Source organism: Podarcis vaucheri (genome assembly GCF_965113315.1).
Source record: "Podarcis vaucheri genome assembly, chromosome: 11".
Classification (NCBI taxonomy): Eukaryota; Metazoa; Chordata; class Lepidosauria; order Squamata; family Lacertidae; genus Podarcis; species Podarcis vaucheri.
In genome coordinates, this window is record NC_138749.1 from 1031134 (window position 1) to 1047955 (window position 16822).

Here is a 16822-nt window from a genome sequence, read left to right on the forward strand (position 1 = left end):
AGCCACCCACCCACACGCCAGCGAGAGGAGCCTGAAGACACGATGTTCCTTTGGGTTTAAAAGCTACAAACCATCCACACAAACCTCTGCAGAGAAATGCCCAAAAGCATCTCTGTCGCTAGTCCAGCTTACAAGAAATACTTCTTGCTTCCCCCTCCCGCTTGGCTAAGGCCCCCTTGTAAATTGAGTCAGATCTTCTGGAGAGACCAACACCTTCCAATTAATGCTACAAAGAAGGCTCAATGGTGCCAGGATCGGGAGGGGAGCTGGGAGAGACCACAGCAAAGGCTGGAGGCTGTGTGGAATCCAAAGGGCTGAACGCTGCTGCCATGTTCCCAGAGACAGACGCTCAGAAAACTATCATCTCCCTTTCTGTCTTGAAGCTGCGCCGATTAGTCATTCCTCTCTGGCAGCCGAAGTGGGTCTGTCGGAGCCGCAGGCAGAGCGCAGGCAGCCCCTGATCAAACTTAACAAGCAAAACCTGCTCACAGGAGCGCAGCACAGCAGGTCTGGAGACAACTCAGGTAGAGAAGGCACACAGCCTTCCCAGAGGAGCTTCAGCACCTTGCCTCATCACGGCTGCAAGAATGCCCGTTTAATCTGACAAGCAGCGGGAGGCTTCCCACTCCCTTTTTTCCACGGAGATTAGTGGTCTCTGAGCACACTTAGCTTGCATTTCTGCTTTGGGGCCCTTCATCCATCACCTGTTGTCTGGGCTCCTGGGGGAGTTTACAGCTGACGCAGGTCTGAGTCTGGCCAGGATCTGGAGGGGAGACCGCCTGTGAAATTTTCCACCAAAGCATGGTGCCTTCCAGGAGGAAAGAAAAGCCAGGTATCCATGAAAATAAACAGAAGCTACAAGCACTGGAGTTATCAGGGATGTTCATCGTTTTACTTAACAAAGAGCAAGCAGGTTTAATCTTTGCCAGGCCTGATGTTCTTCGTGAGGCAGAGGCTTTGCTTCCTGGCAGCTCCTGGCCTAGGAGAGTCCATCCCCTTCCTTCCAAGGCAGCCTCTCTCACTCAAAGCAGCGCACGCCAACAGCTCATCCCAGTATTTAGTTGACATCCAGCTGGTGGGGCAACAAAAACAATTCTGCACCTTCGTCTATCTTTTTCTTGGTCGGGAGAGCTCTTGCCATCTCTGTTGCCCTCCTCCTTCTCAAACAGTTGGGCCACGGCTAGAGCTCTCAATGAGTTGGTGTCAGTCATCTCCGATTCAGCTAAGCCTGTTAACTGCTTTTTGTAATTCACATTAGCTCAGAACTTTCCCCCAATTAATCTACCTGCTTTAGGAAATTGATTCTCCGTGGTCCACCAGCTATTTCTATGGGAAATTGACAAACACAAGAGCTTCGTTCTCCATCACTGGCTTAAAGGTGCACGGGTTCAGGAAACGGGGACATGGCTGGCGCTGAGCCTCTTGGGCTTGCCAATCAGGTTGGCGTTTCAAATCCCCGCGACAGGGTGAGCTCCCGTTGCTGTGTCCCAGCTTCTGCCAACCTGGTAGTTTGAAAGCACACCAGTGCAAGTAGATAAATAGGTACCAACCACTGCAGCGGGCAGGTAAATGGCATTTGCGTGCACTCTGGCTTCCATCATGGGTGTCCCGTTGTGCCAGAAGTGGTTTAGTCATGCTGGCCAGATTACCTGGAAAGCTGTCTGTGGACAAATGCCAGCTCCCTTGGCCTGAAGCAAGATGAGTGCCACACCCCATAGTCACCTTTGACTAGACTTAACCCTCCAGGGGTCCAGTTCAGGAAAGAATCAGAGATTTGAAGGTGGGCCTAGCCTGGCCCAAATAACTCCACATAAGAGACTTGGTGGTCAAAATGGCCACTTTATACCTGTCTAAGAGGTGAAACTGTAGATCAAATTTTGGCATTTTCCTAATACTGTAACTCAAGGTATATGCCTCCTGCACTTATATGCCAATTTCAGGAGCAAAGTAATCACTTTCATGTTTATTTTCATCTTCTGTGCAGAGATAGTTTTCTTATTCTTTTAAATACCTTTTAAGGTTAAAATAGAGTTAAGCCTTGGAATTTGTAAAACTGATGGTGAGAATGCCCAAAACGCTGTGACTTACAAAAAGGGTCTTACGTCTTTAAAAGGACCTCTATGCTGGGTGCCTGAAGAGCTCTGCAACAAAAAGAATTCGGGGATTCTGCTAGGCTGAAAAGGATTCACCTGGCCATCAGGAAAGCTCAGGGGGCATCGGTGCACCTCTCACCCAGACCCCAATTCAGACACTGTGCTGATCCGGATTATTCCGTGAATCATGTTAGCAGCCGTCATACTACACAGAAGCATCTGCCCTCGTCAAGACTGATTTGAAAGAGAAGTTCAGCACTTGGTACCGGCTGATTTTGTCTCCCTACCCCAGCTTCTGCCACACTGCAGGAGAGAGTGTATAGCCTACAGCAGAACAAGTATCTTGCTGACTTGGCAGTGTATTAACCTACATCTGTCATGCCATTCACCTGCTTCCACTCCTCTCCAAAACACGGGGCAAAGTGACATACTCAGGAAAAGCAGGAAAAGCAAAATACACATTATTTAATAAGCAACAATAATACGTGCATTTCAAGCACCCACAGAAAATGCCACATCCACTACGATGCCTTTGGTGCTGCCTCCAATGTGGGGCTGAGGGACTTATGGGCAGGACCCACAAATTAGCAATGTGGCAACAAGCCGCAAGAACAGAAGAAGAGCCTGTTGGATGAGGCCTGCGCAAAATGCGCAATTAAGACCTGAGTGCAAGAGCCCTCCTCTAGCCACTGGTATTCGGAAGCATTGCAGGGCCTTCTCAGTAGTGGCCCCTGTGGAACGGCTCTTACTGTCAGAAAGTTCTTCAAAAGGTTTAGTTAGGATATCCTATCTTGTCATTTGAATCCATTGGTTCAGGTCCTCCCCTCTGGAGCAGCGGAAAACAAGCTTCTTCCATCTTCCATGTAACAGACCTTCAGATATTGGAAGATGGCTATCTGATCCCCCCTCGGCTGTCTCTTCCCCAAGCTAAAGGTTCCCAGTTCCCTCAACCGTTCCTCATAAGGCCTTGGTTTCCAGGCCCTTCATAATATTTGATGTTTTTAAAAAGGATGTTCTAATAATAATAATGGGACGCGGGTGGCGCTGTGGGTAAAACCTCTGTGGGCTTGCTGATCGTCAGGTCAGCGGTTCGAATCCCCGCAGCGGGGTGTGCTCCCATCGTTCGGTCCCAGCGCCTGCCAACCTAGCAGTTCAAAAGCACCCCCGGGTGCAAGTAGATAAATAGGTACCGCTTACCAGCGGGAAGGTAAACGGCGTTCCGTGTGCTGCGCTGGCTCGCCAGAGCAGCGATGTCACGCTGGCCACGTGACCCGGAAGTGTCTGCGGACAGCGCTGGCTCCCGGCCTATAGAGTGAGATGAGCGCACAACCCTAGAGTCTGCCAAGACTGGCCCGTTCGGGCAGGGGTACCTTTACCTTTTTAATAATAATAATTTTATTATTTGCACCCTGCCTATCTGACTGAGTTGCCCCAGTCACTCAGGGCGGATTCCAGCATATAGAAAAACATAATAAAACATTAAACCTTAAAAAGCTTCCATATGCAGGGCTCCCTTCAGGTGTTTCCTACATGCTATATACCGTATTTTTCGCTCTATAAGACGCACCAGACCACAAGACGCACCTAGTTTTTGGAGGAGGAAAACAAGAAAAAAAAATATTCTGAAACTCAGAAGCCAGAACAGCTAGAGGGATCGCTGCGCAATGAAAGCAGCAATCCCTCTTCCTGTTCTGGCTTCTGGGATAGCTGTGCAGCCTGCATTCGCTCCATAAGACGCACACACATTTCCCCTTACTTTTTAGGAGGGGAAAAAGTGAGTCTTATAGAGCAAAAAATACGGTAGTTACTCATCTCCTTGACATCTGATGGGAGGGCGTTCCACGGGGATACTTGATGATTTAAAAAACTTTCAAACATCTGTATTATTTTTGCCTTTTTTGTTGTCTGCTGCCCTGGGCTCTTTTGGAAGGGAAGGTGGGGTGAAAATCTAATTACGAGCAGCAAAGTAACAAGAAATCTACCATCTGTCTGCAGATGTGGAAGAATTCCTACCTCTCACTGGAAGAACTGAAGAAACAGCCAAGAAACAAACCACCATGGCCAGTATTGCCTATCTATCCCACTGCAATAAAATGGGCTGCCTCAGAAGCCCTTTTTCCCCGGACGAAAGGCGGCTGGGAGAGGACCTCCCAAGGATTCTCCAGTGATGAACTGCATCCAGCCCAGACTTCCCAAGGCTGGGTTGGGCGACACCTGAACTATTGATATGCTCCTGGAAGTGAAAGGCATTACCTGGCTGCCATGGGAGCCCCCGGGCAAATGGTATCTGAGTGCAGCAGGCATTGTTAGCCTTCTCCATGACAACCAGATGGCTGTGTCTTTCATAACAAGGAACGGAGGTGCCATCTGTCTCTACAAATATTGGACTCTCCACTTAATTATCCAGCCACAGAGACTTTATTTGGCACACGGATGAGGGGTGAGTGGCACTTATTTGTTCTATATATTCTTCTCCAAACAGTTACACCATTTGGGACCATGGAAAATCACTCAGCGGCATTCTCTTTGGCTCTCTGTGTTGGAATCTGAAGATTCACGGTTTGTGCAACGCTACATTCCTGCAGATGACAAATCCTTTGCTGAGCGCAGTCTAAATATTGGCCTTCAATACTGGGGTATCACATTTTCCTAACGTCAGACGCAGGAGGTTTCGTCCGTCAAATTCTGATATGTTCCACACCAGGTGGTCTTCCAGCTGCTACATCTGTGCTGTTGAACAAGGATGAGAGCACTTCCTGGCCACAGCATGTACAGATGGCGGTAACTCCATGCCATGCCACTGGCCACCCAGTTTTCCAAAGGCAGCTTCAACACAGCCACTATCTGGAGTCTCAAAAGTCAGGAGCGCAGAAACCAAGTTCAGAGACTCTGAGCATCTTTCTGCACCATTTTTGTGTTGTGAATAACTGAGTGGAGAAGACAAGCCTGCAAGAGTGGGAAGATGACTCACTGCAGATTATAATGGAAGTTGACACCTCCAGAAACAAGTACGGATTGGAAATCCCAGCCTTCTAAAATGCTAAGTGGTTCTGACAGCCAGTGCATTGGCAAACTCAGAGCAACCGAAGATCATGGACAAGCCCCTGTGTAAACAGCTTTTCCTGAGGCAAGCACCAAGAACACTCACACATGTTACCGCTGTCCAAAGTGTATACATGTATATTTAATTTAGTAAAGACTATGTGCTTCATGATGCTCCTGAAGACCGTTCCTTGGACCAACTTCTGCTGGTGCAGGGAGCCTGCGCACTCTTGAGACACAAAAAAATACCCTTCAGCCAGCAAACAGAAGTTTGCCAGTTCTCTGACACATGGATGCTGAGCTTGGATGCAAAGGCAAATAGGCTGAGCCACCGCAAACAGAAGCCTAGTAGCAAATCAACAAAGCCATATGAGCCGCAGAGGAATTCCAGCTGCTCAAACAGTCCATCCCATTAGATCCGAGAAGGGTCACTTGCAAGAACCTCTAGGAAATGACGTGGGGCAGGGGGAGGGAGACCCCCCCATTTTTCCTTAGCCCTTCCACATCCCTCTCAGGTTCCTCCACTGGGGTAAATCTGCAAAGACTTTGGAATTCCCTCCCTAGAGACATTAGACTTGTCCTTCCACCGTCAAGTGTAGATTTTCTTCTTCCAACAGGCTTTGGGGGAAAGGACTGCTTCCATATGCTTTATATGTAATGTTGAGGGGGGAGCGTATGCCTGAGTCCCTTCGGATTCCTAGATCCAGCAAGGATTCAGCTGAAGTAGCCAGGCCAGCTTCCAGTTAAGGCTCCCCTAAGTATGGGTCATAAAGGTAACAAAGGAAGTGGCTCTGTGCCAGAACACAAATGTGTGGGGGCCCCTCCCAAACTCGCCGGTAGTTAGGAGGACAAAAGCCAGAGTTGAGGTGCATGTGAGCTCAAAGCTGGGAGAGGCTGGAGGCTGAAGCCTGGGAGAGAGAGAGACCTGCTTGATTTCTGCTGGAATCCAAGGCTGTGTCTATGGGAGAAGCAGGACCCTCGTGGATCTACAATTCTTTGATTCTACTAATGCTGCAAGCCCCATCATCGTAGCCTCAGGTTGCATATATGTGCAAATAAACCATATATCCTAAAGACCCCACAGTCTCTGCTGTCCCCTCAATCGGAGGAAACTGAACCCCGGGGAAGCACCTGGAACCCCTGGAATCTGGCACTGCTTGGAGATTGGGGTGGCATGCAGCAATATCTATAGTTTTAATTCTACCAGTGTTTCATTGTTTTTAAATGCTTTCTTCCCTATGATTTTAGCTGCTCTTATTTTTATCAGGAAGCCACCTTGAGTCAAAGAAAAAGGAGGTGTATAAATAAATATACAGTAATTATAATAATAAAGGCCTCAAACATGTGCTGCCATTGCTACTGGCCTGATCAGTCCATGAACAGAATATGTTGAGATGTGTGCTGTACACTCAAAGAGGTGAGGACCCCCCTGGCTGTGGGATAGCAGAGGCTGCTGCTGCTGCCTGCCCCTTTCCCATTCGAGGAGGGAGGAAGCCCCTTGGATTCTGAGGGTGAAACCCCACATGCGCAAGTCCCTCTGGAAGATCTTGGGAGCGCTCTGCGCATAAGCCAGCACCTGCTTCGGTGAGCAACACAACTTTCAAAAATAGGTATTTTAAACCTGGAGCAAAAAACATGAAGTTGCTTTGCAATCTGCCAGTTGGCCTCTTCTCTCTCTGGCAAACAGAAGCGATTTTCTAACAAGATGTTTCCAACTTCTTCTTTTTATATAAGATTAAGACTATTCACACAGCAGGATATTTTTTTTACCACTGAATAGCTATTTAAAAAATCAGCTCCAAAACCGAAAATAAAGATCCTGCGCATTAGCCGCTTCAGAGAGCATCGGACCTTCCAAGCGACACGTGAGGTCAGTGTCCTGGGCGCTCACGGCTCCTCTGCAACAGCCCTGCCCCTTTCCTGCAGCCCCAGTGAGCTGCCCCTCCTTCCTGCCCTGCCCCTGTTGTTGCTCCCGCAAAGCCTTCTGCTAAGCTTATTTAGAGAAAGTACAAGCAGGACCTTTCACTTATCATTGCGCGATGCATTTATCATGTTGCAAGCGGCCAGAGTGGCCAGAGTGGACAGTGCTCATGTCCTCCTACTGGCTAGGGAGGAAATTCTTCCCTAAGAGAGGCCTCCAGACCTCTGCCTGAGGACTCCTCCTGGAGAAAAAGCAGCGTGACAACGTCCAAAGACTTGACAATTCAAGGAATGGTTCTGCCAGATCAGAGAATCACAGAACTGGAGCACTGGCAGGGGCCCCACATGGAGTGGTGCATTTTCAAAAAAAAAATTAATTTGAACGATTTGAGAAAATTCCGACATCTAAGCAACAAATAGGCCAGCTATTTAAAATATTTAACTTTTTACTAGAAGCAGATTATAATGGCGTACATTTGATAAAACCAAAATGGGAAAAAGAATTCAATTTAATCACATCTAATGAAAAATCATAGAATCGTGGAGTTGGAAGGGACTTCCAAAGGTCATCCAGTCTATCCCATTGAAATGCAGGAATCTCAACTAAAGCATCCAGGACAGATGACCCTCTAACTTCTGCTTGAAAACCTCTGAGGAAGAAGAGTCCACCACCTCCGGAGGGGTCCCTTCCACTGTCCAGCAGCTCTTACTGTCAGAAAGTTCTTCTTCATCTCCTACTTGTAACCTGAAGCCATGGGTTCGAGTCCTACCCTCCAGAGCAGCAGAAAACACGCTTACTCCATCTTCCAAGTGACAGAAGGGCTTGTATGATCTAGTTGAGATTCCTGCATTGCAGCGGCTTTGACTAGATGACCCTCAGGGTTCCTCCCAACTCTATAATTCTATAATTTGATATTTTCTGAAATTAGGAGGTGCATTTCCATGCACGAAAATATAGGGAATATTTTGTGACCATGGCTTTTAATATAAAGAAACTAAAACACATACACCCCTCTTATTCTGGGCTTCTCCATCAGTCTCAGCCAAGGAATGATGGGAGTTGTAGTCAACCACAGCTGAAGGGCAAGGCATCTCCCCCGACTCCCTGTTCCATCATGCAGGCCTTTCGCAGTGGCTGCGGAGAGCCCAGCGCACAACTGGATGGAGCCTTTGCAATGAACTGCAAAGCTTGGCCCTCTGCCCACTTGCCACCCACAGGCCTAGTGAGGATGATCTCCAGCCCTGCAGGGCTTAGAACTGCGCAGCTCAGTTGCACTAATGCAGTGAACTGCAAACCCTTTGCCTCTTCTGCTCAGTCGCACATGGACTTTAATATGCAATTAAGTCAATGTCCTTCTCCAAATCCTGTGCAATCCAAATCAGTTAAAAAGGGGGGGGGGATCTCCCCACACAAAAACTTCCTTTTGTAAAGTTTCTATGTAAACCACTTAGAATTTTTCATTCCTATTAAGTGGTATAAAAATTTAATAAATACTTGAATAATGAGTTAATACAATGCCACTCAGTGATATTAGAAAAGTAATTAAGCTACTAGATATTTAATTTGCTTGTCCAGCAACAGGGTAATTAACAATTCGTAATGTTAACCTTCTTGAAGAGAGCCTCTAATCAGCCTAGTGGATAAGCAACCGGCAACATGTAATACTCTAAATACCAAGTCTTACCAGGTTCCAGTGGAGGAGAGCAGTTCAGATATACAAAGCCCTGGAGATTGGCACACCACTTAGGAAGGGAAAGCTGGATCTGTTCTGTTTTCTTTTTGAGCATTTAACAAAAGCAACAGAACTGCCCTCGCCCCTTCCTACGCCCTGCATCCAAATATCAGCACCACTTGGCAGGAGTTGCAGCTGAGATCCCCACAGCCCCACATCTCCCCAGGGCATGGGGAAGGGCTGGGAATAGGGGCACCCTGGCCTGCAGAAGGAGCCATCTGGAGCTTCTGGCTTGACAATGGAAGCATCTGACAGTGACCCACAGTTAGAAACAAATGGCAGCTTATCTCAAATGAGCAGCGAGCAAAGCTTGGCTTACAGTTGTGATTTGGAGGAAAATATCCTGCAAGTGCTGCTTCACACATCAAGGGTAAGACAGGCGGTCTCGCTTCTGCGCTCCAGTTGGGGGCAGAGTTGGGGGCTGAGCATGGGAGCGCATGCTGCTCACAGGAAACCACCGTTTATTCCATGCTGGGCTACAGAGAAGCATGAACCAGGCCACTTATGCTGATGCAGAATCAAGGCCTCTAGAACGCTTCCCGCTTTGCATGCAGAACATTGTGATTTGATTTTGGATGTTATACTCCCATTTCCACCAGAAAACTCAGTCTTGTCCACACACTGAAAGACACCTGGCCCAAGGGGTCCAGTTTTTTGAGCAAGAGAGCGGCCGTTCTAGGAGGCAGTCCACTTTGGCTCCCATTGCCATGCTACACAGGGGGGCCCTGCAGTGGCCAACCGGGGCTTCATGCCTGACCAGACTTGCAAGGCCAAGAATGCTGCTGGCAGCAAGGAAAGGGCTTGGCAAGCGAGGCTTCTGCCTCTGCCGCACAGGCCCCCTTGAACCCAGTTGGCTGCACTGAGACATGGCACTCTCCAAACCACAGAACGAAGGACAGGCAAACACCATGTCTGAATGCAACCACCAAGAGAGACCCAGACAGACAGGGCTGGCACAGGGATTGTTATTGCCAGGGTTCTGAAGTACTGACAGCTCAGCAAACACACTTTGTTCTACTGGAGAAAGAAAGCAAAGCACGACAACCTACTGAAGGTCTGAAATACGGAGTGACTGAACATTTCTCACTTACAACACTGGGAGGCAGCAGTGGGCAGCGGCTGCTTCTGGACCTCTTCCGCAAACGAATGCTAAAGGGGGAAATGAGTAGAGATGAGGAATGCAGTAAAACGATTTTCAGCAGACAGGGGCTATCTCATTTAGGGGCACTTTTCTCCTCTTCCATAAAACCAAACACTCCCCTCTCCCAAAGAAACATTTGCCCTGTTTCATGCCAAAGCTTCCGGGCACCTGCTCCAGGGTCCCCCTTGGTTGCTACAAAGCCCCAAACACTTTCCCCCAAGTGTTTGCAAGCCGAGTTTGATTCCTCCTGTGCAGCCCTGCCTAGATTTGGAACAGGACTGGAAAAGAAAGCAGGAACTGGGGCTCTGGTAGTGCCAAACTTTGTTGTACTGTTTTTATACTGTTTTAAGTGAGAGCTGGACCATAAAGAAGGCTGATCGCCGAAGAATTGATGCTTTTGAATTATGGTGCTGGAGGAGACTCTTGAGAGTCCCATGGACTGCAAGAAGATCAAACCTCTCCATTCTGAAGGAAATCAGCCCTGAGTGCTCACTGGAAGGACAGATCGTGAAGCTGAGGCTCCAATACTTTGGCCACCTCATGAGAAGAGAGGACTCCCTGGAAAAGACCCTGATGTTGGGAAAGATGGAGGGCACAAGGAGAAGGGGACGACAGAGAATGAGATGGTTGGATGGTGTTCTTGAAGCTACTAGCATGAGTTTGATCAAACTGCGGGAGGCAGTGGAGGACAGAAGTGCCTGGCGTGCTCTGGTCCATGGGGTCACGAAGAGTCGGACACGACTAAACGACTAAACAACAAAATCTTTGCTGTGAACCGCCCTGCGCTTTGGGTAGGCAGAACATAAATGGTTTAAATTAAATAAAAATGCAAGGAAGTATTGAGGGCGCAGGGTAGCACCAGAACAGTGGTCTTCCGCCTTCTCAGACCCAGGGACCAACCTTAAAGCCACAGGTGCATCGGGGAGCCATTTCCTTCTGTATTTGCTGTGCCCCACCTTAGATCAGGCCACTTCTTGGCAATGGGTCCCAACCCACCAATAGAAGACCAATGGCCTGGAAAGCTATACAACAGGCAGGAATCCTGTCCCCACCTCTCCCACCTGCATGCATGCACTCTGTAGAGATGACCACCTTGAGATTTCTTTTTAGCCAATGCAGCCCCAGGATTCAGTGGGATTTTGTTTTGTTGCTAAACGGGAGTTTCCCTTGGGGTCTTGGTTACCTCCTCCCCCCCCCATTCTTCCCCTGTATTTCTAATAAATAACTGCAGAACCAAAGAACGCCTTCAGTTAGCCTGTCACTTTCAAAAGCGGTGGCTCGTCTTGCATTATCCAATGGTGCAATGGAAAGTCAGCCTGCACAGCTGGCTGGGTAGGAGGGTGTTCCACAGGGCGGGCGCCACCACCAAGAAGGCCCTCTGCCTGGTTCCCTGCAACCTCCCTTCTCGCAGGGAGGGAACCGCCAGAAGGCCCTCGGGAGATGGACCTCAGTGTCCAGGCTGGGGGTGGAGACACTCCTTCAGGTATACTGGACTGAGGCCACTCACTTGCCACGTCCGATATCCTCTCATGTAAATGAACAAATGCTCTCACCCCCCACCAGAAAGGGCAGCCAATTCTCCCTGGCACCTGGCCTGCTATGCATGGGGAAGAACAGTCCTAGACTAGCCTTCCTCCTGCCTGTAGGAATGTCTGCTCAATGGGCAGCATTCCAGCATAGGGGCACCCGGCTGAAATCACAAATTGTGCAATCCAGAGCCGGGTATACCACCTGACCTTATCCAGATCCCCAGAAACCCCCTATGGGCATTTGGCCAGACTCCAGCAAGAGGTCCCAAGGCAGGAGTGTGCATGGAGCACAGCAGAGCAAAGCATACGCACCTCATCATCTTCCTCCAAGGAGTTTATCTGCTTTAACTTCTGAGTCCAGTATTTGGCTTCCTCTTCCGGGATGTCTGCAAGACAGAAGAATAAGCAGGCGCCTGCTCCCATCTCCGTTCCCCAAAATATATTTTATTATATGCATATTCTGCTCCGACATGGGGGCCCCAGAAGCTTCCCACCCAATTCCACAGCTGCCCAGCCTCAACCATGCCACAGCATCGGGCGTCCCAGAACATCCATAGGGCCAGGCATGTACTTTTAAATTCAGAGCATGCTTACGCAGAACAGCACATGACCAGGGATGCTGGTTCAATTCAGAATAGAAACAAAAACCACACACACAGCTGTAAAAACAACACGGCTTTCTTGGGCTCGTTGAGAACAGAAGGAATGGTGGACAGACCCTTGCGAGCTGCACAGTCAGATTACAGAAACAGAACTGTGTCAGCAGGTGAGGCAGACGCACATTGCCAAGAGCCAAGGGGAAGGAGGAGCATGACTTTCTGGCCAAGGGTGGAGGCAGAGGAGGGTCAGAACGATGAGGGCAGCAGCAACAGCAGGCACGGTGTCAACAAGCGCTAATTAGGTTCAATTAATGTTTCATACTTTCCCCACTTTTCAGATCAGACTGAGAAACAGGAGGCAGTAAAGCACAACCAACTGCGGAGGCAGTCTCTTTGAATGGAAACCCCGGAAAACATCACAAATACAGCAACATAAAAGTTAAGTCTCTTGATGGCTTTGCCAATTCCAGAATGTTTGGAACTCTGATTAAGGGGGGAAAGGAAAGGCAGGGAGCCTGGAGATGAAAAGAGGAGAACACAAAATCCATGGCCCAAGGGGAAGCATGCCTGTGCCTCGAGCAGGTGATGGAACCATGCGTGCCTGGAAAATCTCCCAGAAAACTCTGGCAGGTTAAGTTGGAAGCAGAGTGCTAGGCCAGGAGAGACCTCTTGCACTCTGCAGGTACCAGAAGGAGGTTTGGGACTGCACAGAGCTCTGAAATGTCCCCATTAACCAAGGCGCCTCTAACTCAGTCATCCCCAACATGGAGGCCTCCAGATCTGTCCGACTACAACTCCCACCAACCCCAGCCAGAACAGAGCTAGCTTCTGACATGCCCAACAACACAGTCAAGAACTCTGCTTCCAAAAAGGGATGGAAACCTCGTCCTCAGACGTGTCCCTGTCTTGCACTGCCCAGGCAGAGCGGCAGGGGACTGCCAAGGGCCTGTCACATCCTGGCTTCCGGGAGCCATTCCCATAGCATGCTTCTGGGCATCTTATCCGAGATAAGACGACTCATTTCGCAAACACCACCACAAACATGCAACAGCTCCACACCAGGTCATGATATTCTCTCTGTCATCAAAGAAAGCCTTGAGCAACTTTGGAAATGGCTTGTGGGAGAGCTTTTTAAGCCATCTGAACCCAAAGCTCGCTCCATGAATATAAACATGCTGAACCAAACACACAGGTATACCACTTCTTCCAAGTCCATTTTATCACATAGGAGAGGAGCGCTTTCACCTGGGAAATGAAACACAAGATTTCTAAATATATCTCCCCCCTGGGGGGGGGGATGGTGGGATATTGCTGTAGAGAGAGAAGTGATCTCATACTCAAAGTTAAAAGGAAGGACAGTGACCAAGGTGGGACCCACAACGCTAAAGCGCCTTTGATACTGATGCAATCTTTATCCTGAGAGCACATCATTCCTGCACCTGCAAGGAACCACGAAAGGCACATGGCCCTGGGATGCTGAGGCTGGAAAGGGTCCTACTTTTTGTCCCGGAGAGCCCATCACGGCATTCACTGGTTCTCAAACTCCTTAAGCAGAAGTAGCCTTCTTGTATTTCTTTAAGCATGAAATTATAATAGTATCTGAAAAGCATCATTGCATGTTCTTGGAAGATATGGCTCCCCTGAAACAGCAGAAACCTTTCCTTGAGAGGGAGGCACACAATTCAGACTATTTACAACTTGTGCACCGTTCTGAACAGCTAAGAGGGCGAAGAATGTCCCACTAAAGGAATCATTTTTTAGCCAAACTATGCCAGCTAAAGCCTGTGTGGCAACAGCCGTTACACTGTACAAAGAAATAGTCCAGTAAAACGGGCATCCTGGGTGGCAGCCTCAGCGAGGCTGCTTTGGGGGGTGCATTTCCTGGCCTGCAGTTTGGACCCTGAAGTGGGTTGGGGGGGGATTACAATGGCCGCAGAGAGGAAGCAACACAAACCAAATTTGTGCCCTCTCTCCATCTCAACGTTTGCCTGAAAGGCCCCATCCCCCCTCCATAGACACAGGCAAAGCCCCAAATAGGAAGAGTGGACTGGCCCTCCTCAGAAAGGACACTACTGTTACTTGCATTATTTGCAAAATCCTCCGTTCAGAATTACCAATCATACTTTACAAAGAAATTCAGAAACTGTATAATAGGGGCTGGACTAAAGGACCTTCAAGTTTCCTTCTATTAGTTGCATTCAGCAGTCTGATGACTCTGAATAAAGATGACTGGTTGCTAGGCAATGTGAAATAAGCACACTCCCCCCCCCCCACTTGTGGAAAATGCTGTGTTGCAAGAAAACCTCAGGGCTCCAAAAATGTCCTCCCATATACAGCACCGTAAGCCTGATTTAATTGGAACGAACTCCTGAAAGGGAACCACCACTAAGAAAAGATCCACACGGTGGACCCGCATCAGGGCAGCAAGAGGGAAGAGGAGTCTTTGAGCTTCACAGAGGATGATGGGGGACGGCAGAAAGTCATTTGCGCTCACCGAAAGGCAACTCAAATCTTGTATCCAACAAAATCTGGTGAGGTGTTGGGTTTTTGGTGCCACAGACCTCATGGCCCTTCATCATGACCTCAGCTTCCAGGGTAGACCACTCCCCAGGGCCCTCCTGGAAAGAGAAAGGGCATCAGCAACTTCACCAGAAATATCTCCCCATCCATCTTCCCACTTTTCTCACGTCTGTTATTTTATCGCCCCATACGCAGCAGCCTCCAAAGTGCTGAAAGGCTTGTGCATTTAGATAATTTATAAAACACACATCACAAAAAACTGTGGCCACATACAAAAAATCAATGTAAAATTAAAAACTAAAAAAACTTTTAAAATGCATCAAATCAATTTGCAAAACCGTCTGACTAGGTCCCCCACTCCTGCAAGAGGGAATTGATATGGCAACTCCAAACCACATCAGGAAATGGCCTGAACTTTTGGAGGAATTCAAGCTTCTACAGAAGATGTCAGACCACCAAAGTGCTGTTGCTGCTACAATTTATTTACTGCCACTTTTTGGAAGTCCAAACATCCCCAAAGCAGTAAATCATCTATTAAAAACAAAATATGTATACTGTAGAGAACAAGCCGTGTGCTGCTGAACAAAATCCTGCTCATTTGCTGTGGCAGAATTACAGAACGGCTTTCACCTGCGGACTCAGAGCTTGACAAACCATCCTCTGCAGTCAACAGAAACCCTCTGGGCCTAAACGGGCTCTGAGAAGAAGAACCAAGAGGTCTGCTTTAATTCACGGGCCTTTATTTTAAAAAAAAAAAAGAACAGCAGCATTTCCACTTATAGCCTTAGAAGACAGTTCAGAGTGTGGTGTAAGATTACTTTTCCTTGCATGCCTTAAGCGGTCATTGTGCCTGGATCAGTTGTGACTGAAGTCAAGAGGTGAGGGGAGCTTTAGAAAAGGATTCCATAATTTCTGGGTCATGCAAGAATGCTGCGTGGAAGAAGTATGCAACATTTCCATCTCCTGGCTGGGTCACAGGAGCAGTCCACAGGAGCAGGAAGTAGAGAGGGGCCTGAAAGACTCCACATGTTGCCGGACTCCAACTCCCATCATCCCAGCCACTCATGGATGATGGCAACTATGATCCAACATCATGATGGATACCAGACAGACGCAACCAAACGGCACAAGGAAAGGGGACTAAAGAGCATCTCTCTCGGCTCTGAAGGTCTACTGACCTCATCCGACTGCCGGATGGCCTTCAACTCAATCCACGCTGTCCCAACCATTGTGTCCCAGATCAGCCCTTTGTTCCATACTTCCACAATCAAGCCCAGGTCCAGGCGGCTGATCTCGCTGCAAAGGAGGAAAAGAGACACAACACATAAGCAGCTGGGGGGAAACTGGACCCACACCTTCAGTTTTTTTGCAATGTCCATTCTGATTGCTTCCCAACTGACTGCCTTGTCCCTGTTTTGATCTGAATCACAACCGTCAAGCCAGACCAAGAGAAGGCTCTCCTGGGATCCCCCAGACAGGAGGAGGATGACCAGCCTCTCCCTGGCCGCCAGCCTCAGCACAGACAACTGCAGAGATGCACTTCGGCCACTAGAGGTCTATTCAGGACCACAAGTCAAAGCCTGCTGGGCTTGACTGCAAGATGCTCCTCCAGCCAAATCTCAACGCACAATTTAAAGTTTCCTCTGACAAAGGACTCTGCGACATGGCAGCCTGAGCCACAGTAGATTGCTCCACTTCTTTTAAAGCCCAAGTTCACAGTCCTGACAGACCCCTTTCTCCCCCTGAGATCATCCCTGCCCCTTATTTTGTACCTAAGCTTGCACATTTGCAAGGAATCACCACCCCTTTAAGCAGACCAAGGGCAGGATCCAAAGAAGCAGATCCGCTAGTGCAAGAATTTCTGCTTGCTCAATGCAACTTCTACCTCCTCTCATCGCTCTACACCCCACCCCACACCCAATCTGCTCCAGAATAGATTTACGGGGGGGGGGGGAGGCGAGGGAGGGGCAGTTCTGTTGCACAGCCCAAATGCCCTACGCTAGCAGATCTGTTTCACTGGATACTTCCCTAAGAGCATGTGCTGTTGGGAAGGGGATGATGTCTGTGTGGAGAGTCCCGGGCAAGGTATTACAAAATGCAACATGTGTTTTCAAGCAACACCTTTGCAACTTCCCAATAAACAGGCAGAGAAAGGCGAATGCTTCTGCTTTCAGTGTTTTTGTCTTTTTTAATTATAAATTACTAATATCAACAATTTAATATGCATTTACGGTAAATCTCAAAG

At 48.6% G+C, this 16822-nt stretch overlaps 1 protein-coding gene across 11 annotated transcripts in view; it reads right to left on the reverse strand.

The window, feature by feature from the left end:
* Positions 1 to 16822, reverse strand: part of UNC13B (unc-13 homolog B) — a gene marked incomplete at its 3' end in the record, with an annotated part of 165867 nt that overhangs the window by 126721 nt on the left and 22324 nt on the right. For all 11 annotated transcript variants that reach the window (XM_082241708.1, XM_082241705.1, XM_082241710.1 and 8 more), the window contains exons 4-7: positions 15756 to 15873; positions 14552 to 14675; positions 11771 to 11844; positions 9880 to 9937 (exon numbers count right to left, since the gene is read on the reverse strand). In XM_082241708.1, coding sequence (XP_082097834.1) covers positions 9880 to 9937; positions 11771 to 11844; positions 14552 to 14675; positions 15756 to 15873 — 374 coding nt within the window. The remainder of the gene's footprint in view (positions 1 to 9879; positions 9938 to 11770; positions 11845 to 14551; positions 14676 to 15755; positions 15874 to 16822) is intronic.